Source organism: Acartia tonsa, chromosome 14 (genome assembly GCF_053477335.1).
Source record: "Acartia tonsa isolate MP-2025a chromosome 14, ASM5347733v1, whole genome shotgun sequence".
NCBI classification, from domain to species: Eukaryota; Metazoa; Arthropoda; class Copepoda; order Calanoida; family Acartiidae; genus Acartia; species Acartia tonsa.
In genome coordinates, this window is record NC_137273.1 from 6,529,549 (window position 1) to 6,541,986 (window position 12,438).

The window sequence follows — 12,438 nt, forward strand, 5'->3', positions numbered from 1 at the left end:
CATTCAGTATAAGTTATTAGATGATGGCACATCTAAAATTGTTATTAAAAAATAGAACACTCCTTATTTGAAGCAACTAATCAATATTCTTTAAAAACTATTTTTGTATGAGATCAAATAAGAGAGCGTGGTAATAAAACTTGGGTACCAGTATAACTTTCAGTCCACTGAACCGTTAATGACATAATTTATAGACAGCTTCGCTACAAACACACAGACGACATGTAATATGAGCCATCAAACAAATAATATGTAGAAATATAGGAATTTCGTTACATAGAGTGACAAAAATTTGTTTTTAATGATAGGTATATCTTGAGAAATTATGTAATTTTGTTTATAAAAAAAGTTAATCAATATCAATATTTTTTACAAAAAAATGAAAAATGTATTAGCTGTAAGTGTAAAAAATGTATGTATATATACCAGAAATTCAACTTTAAGGTTTTAGTCGATCTAAACATTATTTTCTATTTTTATCAAATAAATATAGAATTGCTCATATACAAAAAGTTGATTTCAAATCAAGAAAAAGAAAGAAAGAGAAAGAGAGAAAAGGGGTTGAGACTTTAATATTTAACCCTCTAAGCCAAAAACTTCATGTACAAAAAATTATACACTAAGAAATAAAGACAAAAATCAGTTAATTGCTTTCCTCTAAAAATTCCTCTTTATTTTTAATTTTATTTCATAGGACTTTTTTGAATATATCTCTGTGTTCTTTATGGTTGTAACCCCTTCATTTAAAACCCATTCCACTTTTTTCTTTTATATATACATTGTAGTATCATGTATTAGAATGTATCAAAAACCCAAACTAAATATCTTCCCCCCCCAAAGCCACTTCAAAATTTCTCCCCCCGGCCCAACAACAAGATGAAAGCGCCTAATAACCCCCCAAACCACTTCCTCTAATTTACAACTCGCGGATTTTTGTGTGTCTGGTGGTCGCTTCGCGCGTCTGGACCAATCACAGGCGAGTATTGGAAACCCATAAGCCAGTCATCGACCAATCACCGCCCAGACATTGACCTGGTTGCGATAGATAGATACTTGGGGGGTTGAGGGAGATTTTCTAAATGAAAAGGAGAGTTAAAATGCTCATTCTAAAAGTCTTTTTTACCCCCTCAATCTCGCCCCAAAGCTGCTTAGCTCATGGAAAAAAGGCATTGTATTACTTTGAAGAGGTAGAAGGGGTATTAATTTGTTTGCAAGGGGGGAGGGGTTCAATAATTTGTGGAAGGTTCACTTTTTTATCAGGGGATGTACTTAAGTTACAAACTCTTAAGATTTTAAGCCCTGATAAAAAGGTAGAAATCAAAAATATTCTTTTAAATTGTAGTTGACCCCCCCCCCCCCATTCCTTCCATCAATAATAAAAATTTTACTTAGATTTAAGAATGACAAATATTTCACTACACGTTAATTGAAAATAAAAGTGTTTTTTTTGGGGGGGGGGGGGGGACAACTTGAGTCACCTAATCTCAATAGGAAACTGTGAAAATTTGTGTTTCTCAGACCATAAAGATCAGCCGCGAATATATTTGCTTGCAAGTCGCTCTACCCCCCCCCCCCCCCTCAATAAAGCAAGCATCGCGCAATATAAAAATTTATAAAATTATGGGCTAATACTTTTTATGCTACTTAAGATAAAATAGACAAATAAAATAGAAATATGTGACGTATCTTCTACCATTTATAGTTATAGACACTGTATTTAAGGTTTAAAAAGAGGCTAGAAAAATAGCCTAAACTCATCAAAAAAAACTTCTAACTTTGGGTGCTTACTGCTTTGTGAAGCTGTTCTAAAATGGATACCGAGATCTCAACGTACATAAACCTTACTTTTATATGAAAGAAAGGGCTAGAATGTCTGTCTGTCTGTTTCAACGATGTTTAGATTTGTGTATGTTATATATGTAGTACAGAAAACTTTACAAAGTTGTAATGGCTTTCATTTTTTAGCTAAAACCAAAGAGATGGATTTATTTTCTGCAAAACAATTATAAAAGAGAACATAGCCAATAAATAGTTTGTCAACACATTCTCTCATTCGCTGGCTTAAAAAAAATTGAGAACCTTCATGTTGCTTGATAATTGGTTAGTTGGTTCTTCAATCTATCAGTGTCCAAACTTTAATGCAACTAGTTTTTTGTTTACTGAAGGTGTAATGGGGTAAAGTGGTGGTTCTTTTTTTAGCCAGCAACAAGTTTCCCTTTCTTAGAGTTCCTGATAATCTGGTGTAATATTCGAGTAATAATAAATCCATTGATTGGGGATGTATTTATAAGCTATTTGATTTTAAGATTATATTTCCCAATTCTTGGTATGAAACTTGTCTCAAACTAATCATAGAACAACATCCACCAAACAAAGTGGAGGTATCTACCAATTTTTGACACGTTTAAAATCTAACAACGTCAAAATTTATAGATAGTTCAGCAGTAAAGGAAGGGAGGGGAAATTGGTCTGTAAATTATATTGGTCCCTAAAGTTTTATAAACACGTTCTCTCATTCTTTGATTACCTTTCGGAACAACCGTCAAACAATTAAAGGTACATACAAAGTTTTTGATACACTTAATATAACAAGGACACTATGAAAGCTAATTTAATTAATTTACTGAAAAAAAAGCTTTGTAATTGACAGACAGACGGACGAATTAATTATTGAGCACATGTAAAATGGTAGTTAGTGGGGAATCTTTAAAATAATTAAGAATACCTGGAATTTAATTTCCCCCAGAGCAATACAGACAGACTGAAGGTTCAAATGAATTATAGAGAAGATGCTTATTGGTCAATGGCCAGTAGAATCTTTGCAACAAAATTAAACAATTCATTTTTAAAATTCGTCAAGAAACAAAGAAGATTTAATTCCTTAAACCTGCTTAATTGGTTCAAAATTATAGTAGATTACTTCGCTGAAATTGTCCAAAAAAATCGACAGCAACCCTTTCTTCCCCCCTTCCCTGTTAACCCACACATGTCTAGAAAACTCATTAAAGAGTATTTATAGGTTTAGTTTATGATACAAAGTTATAGAAATAAAAAGCCTGAAAATATAGCAATATCTTTTTTGACGCTTTAAGGCCTTTTTACCACCCCTCTTTTTTATTTGTAATCGATGACAACTTTTTGTGATGTAATATATTCGACATAGATAATAGTCTTGTCAATGATATGATTTTATTTATTTCATATCGATAATATGTCAGCTATCACCATTTTAGTTGATGCCAAATATCCGCCCTAAAAGCTGACGTTATAACTACATACATTTTTTTCTCAGTCATAATTGAAATAATTTATGTCGTTTATACTGCATGGTAAAAAAAGTGGTCATGGCTGGCATTTCGATTTTCAAAAGAAATTAAAGAAATTTGTATCGGGTCAATAACAATCAAAACGGACATTGTGACATAAATCAAACAATAAATTAAGTTTGTCGATAAGGCAATTAAAGTCAACCAAATATTAAGCCAATATAAAAATGAAAGGTGTTTAATTTACGGTTTTATTGCTTATGGTTGTAAATATTAAGTAAATTTTTTTTCTTCAAGTTTTGAAACCGACTAAGTTCTTTAGGTATATAAAGGACTGCTCACATTGGCCCTAGGATGGTTTTAGGCCATTTTATTATTGAATTTATATTTCATTGGTTTGGTAATTTTTTTAACTCCTTCCTCCCCTGTAATGTACGCTCTTAGCCTTCAATGACATCTCTGAAACGGTTCTCTCAATATGAAACTTCCTTGAAAAGAATACAGACAAACATATTAAGATTAAATTCTCATAAAGATTTGATACATAGTAGTATTTTATATTTATTATTTCCTAATATATTAAGATAAAAAAACACATCCTATATTCCCTCCCACCCCACCATACATCCCCCCCTGAAGCTACAGATTTCCTATCCAATTGACCTCGATTTCCCTTGGATTTTTGTGCGGGGTAGGGTATTCCCCCCCCCCCCGTACCCCCACGCTTGTAAATCTTGAGATTGTAACTTGATTGATGCCATGATGTTTTTATTCAGGTGTATATTCACTTCCGCGCATGTGTCATCACATTATCAAATCATCAGAACCGCAAATTTATAATAACATCACAAAATGTCCCTTTACTCTGTGATTTTCTCGGGGAGAAATTGGATATTGGCAAAAAATATTATTACTCATAGTTCTAAAAACACGTTCTTCAATTCGCTGGGTTTGAGACTTTAAAATCTTGATTGGTTGGCACAGACAAGTTATTTCCAAGCTTATTTACAAATGATTTTAATCTACTAAATGTATAATTTTGTTTATCATAATTAGGAGTGTACTTACATCAATTTATCTTCCATTGGCTAATACCTTAAGATCCCTTATAATTCTTTACATTAAACACCCTCTTTTTGTCTTTTTAAGAATGTAAAAATATGCGGAAGTGAACCCACACCTATTTATTTCTAGTCAGGAAATAATGTATTACAAAATATCCAAGCTTAAACATTCAATATTTATAGCAAAATATATAAAAAAGGAAAATATTATATTTTGAAAAAAAGATTTTTATCAAGTTATAAAAGCAGGAAGTCTCTATATCTGTATAGACCAAAAATGACTGAGCCGCTGGACCGTTTGGGTTCTTCTTTGCAGAAAATTCTTTAAATAGGTCCTGGGCAGATTAAATGAAAATTTTCTAAATATATGGATATAAAAAGACAATTGAACTCTTAAAATTATTGATATATCAAAAAGGACATATTCTAGCAATTGTAAAGTAGTCTGAATTGAAAATAATTAAAATTGCCAAATTAATTATTTAAATGAAATGATTATAAATTTCAAATGTATATTAGTTGAAGAAATAAACTCCTCTATTATCAAACAGAGTTAATATATCTAGAGTGTTTAAAATACCAAATTTTAGAAATCCATTACATTAAAAATTTTTCTAGTTTTGTTTATTCAAACAATTATACCCATAAGAAGAACAGCAATAAAAGAATTAGCTTTGTCATTTTAAAAGTTTTCACATTAAAAAAACTGGAAAACCTTTGGTGTGACCTTTAGCTTTAATAAATATTTTATACATGGAGATTAAAACTAGTTAAAAAAATTGGTTCAAAAGTCTAAAATTATTTAATCTAATATTCGAATGTTCTTGGAGGCCCCTAGGGGATTCCAATTTACTGGACGACCATTACTAATTTCCCCAAAGGTTACGGGTTATCCAACATTACAGTCAGTCAGTGGCGTGCACAGGAATTTTAAAATCTTTATTATAATCTTGCAAATGTTTAGGATTTTATTATAAAGGAGCGTTCTAAATAGTTTTAAAATAATTTTTTGATTTTTTAGATTTATTTTTGAATTAAAATCATTTAGAAAACACCTATTTGTTTAAACTCCACCTCCCTTTTGTATCTTCCCCTGTCTATTATAACCTATCCTAGCTATTAGATTTAGTACACAAAATAATGTAAGGGGGGGGGGGATAAAATGAAGGACAGAGTAGCTACTCTGTATGGGAAAGGGATGGGGGATAAATCCCCCAATGGTCAATATCCTGAAAATTTATCCGGGCGATTTCATGTGTTTATCAAGATGTTAAGAATTTACAGTTCAAAGTTTATAAAGTTTAATTGTTGTTTTGACTTGCGCAAAGCGTTTGATTGTATGTTGACTTGTCTAGCATTGTGACATGCTATCATCATTTATTTGACCTCAGAATAGCATTCGAACAACAATACTTGATGGACATGCTAAAAAGTAAACTGGTTTATTTTAAAATTTGCTTGATGTTCACAGTAATGGGCCAAGATATTTCCCCTACTTATTTCTTCCATATCTTTATCTAGTATAATGCTGATATAATACTTTATGTAAATAAATCGTTTATAACATAAACAACGGAAGTTTAGCTACTTTGAAACCAAATTGAGGGATAAAGTTGTTTTTGTTCAAATTCAGGACAAATTTTCTAAATTTAATTTTGGAGAACAGAGTTGCCAAAGATTTAAGAAAAATCATACAAAGTAGATATATATATTTTATCTGTATAAAACAATTTACAAAAAAATTGGTGCTTTTACACAAAGTGCCTGTTAAGTACTGATATCTCCCCACCCCTCCTTATAATTTCAATTACTTTCGATAATAAGGGAATTGGAGGGGAGTTTTTCAGTGCTCAACACGTGAAATCATTTACGTAATCGTCTTTGATTTCAAATATTTTTGGAAAAGCGTAAATTTGGAATTAACATTGGTTTTTTACATTTAAATACTGTAGATTGAAACACAACACACATAGGGTATAATTATCAGAAGGCTCCATCACAATTATACGGATTTTTCTTGTTTTTTTTTTAGAAAACTTATCTTTCTCTCTGGTAAAATGTGCCAATTTTACCCTTGATTTATTTCTGAACAAGTTGGAACCTTGGTTCGTTCGGGGATAAACAGAGAGACAATTGATAATAAATTGAAGTACACCTCCGGTTTGGACAATACTAATCTATTTCAAAAAGTTTATAATCCAAAGAATGGGTGAACTTGATTTATTAATTTTCCCTAAACTTTAAAATTTAGCTTTTTGTAAATTGTTATTATGAACTGGAAGAAGAAACAGTTGTAGATTAATTTGACTGTCAGTGCCTTTTCTCTAAATGTTTAGACGATTTTTAGTTGAAAATATTTTCCTTAGTCAAAACTAACATAATTAATTTTTAAACCAACAAACAATTCATTTGTTTTGATAATGATCAACTTTGTATTCTTTCTAACTTTTTAGTTTTTAACCTTAAATTAAAAAAATGTAAAAAATATATAAATTGATTTTTGCCGTTTTTGTCAATGAAATGTAGTAACTCCTTTTAGAGTAAAAAGTAAATCACTGAAACAAAAATATCATAAAGGTATAGCCAAATAACTCATTTTTAAAACCATTACAGTATATGTACTAAGCTTTATTCACTATCTTTTTTTTTAAAGTGTCTTATAAAAAGAAAATTTGAAAGAATAGTAATGTTAGGCAAAACTTTCAAAATGTAAAATTGAAAGACACTTTGAGAAAAAGACAAATTAAAAAGCTATAGTTTGACAAAAATGACATATTTTAAAGGTATTCTTTTTTATTGGTATGGCTATAAAATGGCCCTAATAAAAGGGTCTAATAATTATAGGTTGCTATACCTAACTTTTTATTTTAAAAAATTGGACGATTTTTTAAGGATAGAACCGTACTTTAGACATGCATGTTTACAATTTTAGAAATAATTTATTTTTTCAATGTGGATATCTCTGATCAATCAACTAGTTGTAGAGTTGCTAAATATTATTCCTTATTGTCATATGAATCACATTTCAAACATGTATTCACTTAGACAATAATATCATAAGAATAAAGAAGTTTAATAAGGACTTATACTCAATGACTTTCGGGCGTAATCAAAGAGTTCCTACGCTTTCTGAATTATTCCTTATTGTTACAGGATCACTTACTAATTGATTGAAGTCTATTGGGGTGATTCTAACATGTTTAAGTAAACAATCATAAAAGTTTGTTATTGGGCGTTTTAGGTTAAAAAAATCGGCTAAAAATAGAGGGGGAGGGGGAACATATCGGTACAGCCTATAGATCAAAAGTGACATCCTATAATAACATTTTGTTTTGATATAAACAATCTTCAAAAACAAGGACGACAACATTAGATATGACCAAGATTAAGTCGTAAAAAGTTGTATTTTGTTTGTGTTTGTGTGTGTGATTAAATGTTTTCTTTTTGAAGTCTGTAATTTGAGATTTTGAGATAGACAGCTAATAAAATTAGAGTCCAAAGTTTTAAAAAAACATTACACTTTCTCTCATTCGTTGCCTTGAAAACGTTTGGTGCTTTTATTGAAATTTGGATTGTTTGGTTTATAAATCACATTTTTTAAGCTTTTCAACCAGTAGTTATTAGAGATAAAATCAAATTTTTCGACCATTGTCTCATCCCTACAGATCCCCTATCTAAACCCATATAGTCGACTTTTACCATTAAAAGAGCATTTAAAAACGTAGACACATTAATTATTAATATTAATTATATATTAATATATATAATAATATATAAATATATTAAGTAATATAATTAATGATAATATTCTATAAGGAAATAGTATATGTGCTTGCTACTTAAGATCTCCGAAGGGCTTTTTATTTTGAAAGTAAAAATCTACAAAATATAATTTTGACCTCACCCTTCTATATTTTCTTCCATCTATTTATTTATTTATCCTTTAACTCAAAATGACTTACAAACATAAAATTGTCAGGAATTAATAGGTTAATAAAAGTTTTTAAAAAAAAATGTTACTTCATAAAAAGGAGGGAAATGCGAAAGAAAACCCTTAAAAAAGAGATGGATAATCCCTTATTTCTATGACGTCACATGGCTGATAATTGAGACACTTTGTAAAGTTACCTACCTCAATCATTGGCTCAAAAACTTATGATATATTTATTTGATCTTGACTGTTTTGTTGAAACCCTTTAATCAATAATTTTAATATGCAGAAGGGGTAATTTTGTTTATCATCATTGGGGATGTAAATACTTTAATTCCTGTGAGAATGTATATCCGTTTATTTGTGTATAAATGTGAGGAATATAAAATAATCAAAACAAAACATCACTATCATAGCTAAAGATAATTATTCTAAAAAAATGGTTATACTGTTTTTTTAACAACAAAATAATCTTAATGTAATGATAAATGTTCTCTTCATCATAATAAACAAAATTACCCTTTTATAAATTAAATTAATGATGGAAAAGTTTGAATACTGGAATTTTTTTACAACCAATTGAGAGTTGGTAAAAGTACCCAAAGTTTTTATACCAATGAATGAGAGAACGTGCTTTTAAAACTTTGGATACAACTAACCATTATAATTTTAAATTCAACTATCTTTCGATTTTCTTGCTTTTAAAATAATCTTAAAATTTAGTTTTTAGGCATAAATTTCTTTCCTTGAATCCATCTCATAACAAATTTGAAAAGATTTTGCCCGCAGATACTTTGTCGCTCTCTCTCCCCTTCCTCTCTCTCTCTCTTCCCCCCCCTCTCTCTCTCTATCTCTCTCTCTCTCTCTCTCTCTCTCTCACTTTATCTCTCTCTCTATCCATCTTTCTCTATCGCTGTCTTTCTATTTATGAAATGTTTTTCTTAGCGACAAAAAAGAACGAAAATAAACAAGAAATCAAACATTTAATATTTAACCCTCAAACTAACCTCAAATGTTAATAAACAGAGACACTTATGTCCGAATATAGCGCAGTAATATAACAACCTTTTAAATTTGATTTTGGCAGGTAATGTCAATAAAATTTACTCTGAAATTGATTTAAATGAAATTTGTCATATAAAGTATTAAGTTTATCTTTGTTTGCCCGTTGAGATCTCACTAACGACTGAATTGAAGAGTGTTATAAAAAGCTTTATTTATGTCCAGGAAAGGTTTTGGGCTATTCGATTTTAAGACTTGGTGTGATTTTATGCTACTTTACTGCCTTCTTCCAAGATTCTAGAGGCTCAGCCGCTAGTTTAAACAGATAAAAAATATTTTAAATATTTAAAACTTCTTTTTTTATAAAGGTTTTGATTGAAATACAATTGAAAAAATTCGTATAAAACTCTGTTAAACCCTTTTCATAATATTTTAGTGTGCTCTAAATTCCACAGACTATCCAATAGTATTGATATAAAATCGTAGTTGAAATAGTATCCTACTGTTACAGGAATCCTCATACCAAGTTTTGAATAGATAGCTCAATTCTAACCTGACTAAATTAACAATAGTTAGGGACGAACGGACTAAACCAAAATGAAAATTGCTATTCTTATGATTTGATAATATTACACATGTACGGAATTGAATGCACATCTCTTTTGATAATAAAATATATGAAAGGGATTTAAGATTATTAGAAAGATTAGAATAGGTATAAATATCATTTAACGATCATAATCATTTTTATAATAATTTTAAAACTTAAATATTTACAGGGTTAAATATAGTACTATATCTAAAAGTACAACATCTAAAGCCATTTGCTAATCAATCCTCTTATATATGTTCTTTTTGACTGTAGTATCTAGATTTCTTTTACGACTAAGTCTTAAGTCTTAGGATTGTTTTTGCTATCTTTCTGTATTCCTACCCTTCGAATACTTAACACCCTAAGGGCTCAGCCATTAGTAATTAAATAAAGTAGTAAGGTTTTTTTCTGTCCGTTAAGAATTGACCGATGTGCCGATTGAGTTCTCCCGTTTTGGAAGCTTCTTTTAGGTTAAATGTAAGTTTTAGTTTTACAAAAATTAAGTCTTGGGATGGTTTATTGCTATTTTAACAGCATTCTCATCCCTTAGAGGACACATTTGCTAGTTTTTGAGAAAATATTAACCCCTGTATTCGAATATAAAAAGTACATACACATATATAAGTCATATAAATCTGGCTTATTATTCAATGGAATTCCATCCATTAGTAAAATTATTTATTTTAATGATGTTAACAATTTTAGAAACATATTTCTTTCTAACTTTAGCATAAAAGCCAGAAAAGGCTTTAGTAAGGTAATTTTGTTTACTATCATCGAGGTTGTAAATATTAACAATTTTTTTCTCTATTTCAGATAAGTTATTGGTGAACTATGAAATGCAACGAAACAGTAGCGGAAATACAACACAATTTTTCTCAAAAAAATGGTAAGTTTTTTTGTTTGGCTTATATGATATGGGAACCTAAAATTGATAATCTATCTATCTATCTATCTATCTATCTATCTATCTATCTATCTATCTATCTATCTATCTATCTATCTATCTATCTATCTATCTATCTATCTATCTATCTATCTATCTATCTATCTATCTATCTATCTATCTATCTATCTATCTATGTTTAGGCTATCTATCAGGGAAACTTGAAACATATGAAGAAGATTTCTCAGAATCTTTAACGACAAAGGTCAGTAAAAATTTATTTAAGAGTAAGAATAATAATAGAAAATCACAAAACCTTGAAATATCAATTAAAATGTCGTTTGCAGCATGACTGCCAGACTGACGGACCTAGTAAGTTGTATACATAATGTTCTTTTGTAAGTTGTATTTTTACCAAAAAACAGCAATTTTTCTTAAATAGCAGCCGATAAAATCACATTTACACCATAGCGTTCCGGACGAACAGACAAAGTTAATTATATAGTAGCTTTATCAAACGGCTTTCGATTTTCTGGAAATCTTACTACTTTATATTTCTAGATGGTACCAAGAACCTTAACCCCGCCGCCAGGCTTGACAGCGTACAAAAGTGACTCTAACGGTAACAGCATAGCCGCCGCCGTTACAAACGGCGACAATAACGGCATTGAAGAGGAAGATAATGACATAATGGAGACCAATGGCAACGATGATGATAATTTGGTGGAGGATAACGGCAGTAATGATGGCGATAACGGCGGTGAAAACGGCGAACAAAAGGAGCAATTCCAAAATGGAGAGGTAAGAATATTTTTTAAAATACTGCATCCCTATTTTCAACGATTTTTGATAAATCTATTAAATTTCAAATCAAATTTAGCCCGAGACAAATTTTATATTCATTTATCATTTGGCTTTTATTAATCTTTTATTTGTAATATGCAGCTACTATTCAAGCTAGTCTGTCTGTTTGTCTGTTGGGTGGGCAGAGAGGTGATGTAATAAAACGCGTCATACTACAGGTGTCAAACTATGTATACAGGAAGAAAATGAAAGAAAATGCCTTGACCTGTAAACAAATTTAACGTTTACCCTTGAATGGGACTTCCAAACAAAGGTTATGCAATCAAAGGGTTGTTGTTTTTTATTAGAAGTGCAACTAGTCTGTAAATAGTGCAAAAGTAGAATCTTTCTTGATTTAAAAAAAATTTTATTTTAGATTTTTTTGTTTATTTACAATAATTGCCAAAAAAAAACAATTAAAGACCCAATTATTCAGATTATAGATATTATTGTTCTTGTTAAAATGTAATTGAAACATATTTCAACAAATTTATTACAGTTTAGAAAAATAAAACAGGATCAAATTCGTTTTAGGGTATAAATATCTAGTATAAAATGTATTTGGTTTAAATCTCTCAAACTTTGAAAAAAGAACGTATTTGATGTTTATGTTAGGTTAGGTTAAGTTAAGTTATGGTTCTAACCCATAGAGCACCGAATCGACACATATGAAGCATACTTTACGCGTTAAAATCGGTCGAAAAATATTTAATATTAAAAGAATCTTGAAGCTTAACAATTGACGATTTATTGAAATCCAACCCAGATGATGATAATAGTTATTTCTCGCATCGTATTATAAACGGCTTTCCGTACAATGTACAATTATAAGATTAAAACCGGTTTATAGCCCC

The 12,438-nt window shown here is 30.0% G+C and overlaps 1 protein-coding gene across 2 annotated transcripts in view; it reads left to right on the forward strand.

Annotated features, from left to right (window-relative positions):
- The window catches only part of LOC145305204 (homeobox protein cut-like), an 85,290-nt gene that overhangs the window by 39,134 nt on the left and 33,718 nt on the right, over positions 1-12,438 (forward strand). For both annotated transcript variants that reach the window (XM_080146764.1, XM_080146765.1), the window contains exons 3-5: positions 10,672-10,744; positions 10,945-11,006; positions 11,303-11,542. In XM_080146764.1, coding sequence (XP_080002890.1) covers positions 10,690-10,744; positions 10,945-11,006; positions 11,303-11,542 — 357 coding nt within the window. In that variant the 5' untranslated portion in view covers positions 10,672-10,689. The remainder of the gene's footprint in view (positions 1-10,671; positions 10,745-10,944; positions 11,007-11,302; positions 11,543-12,438) is intronic.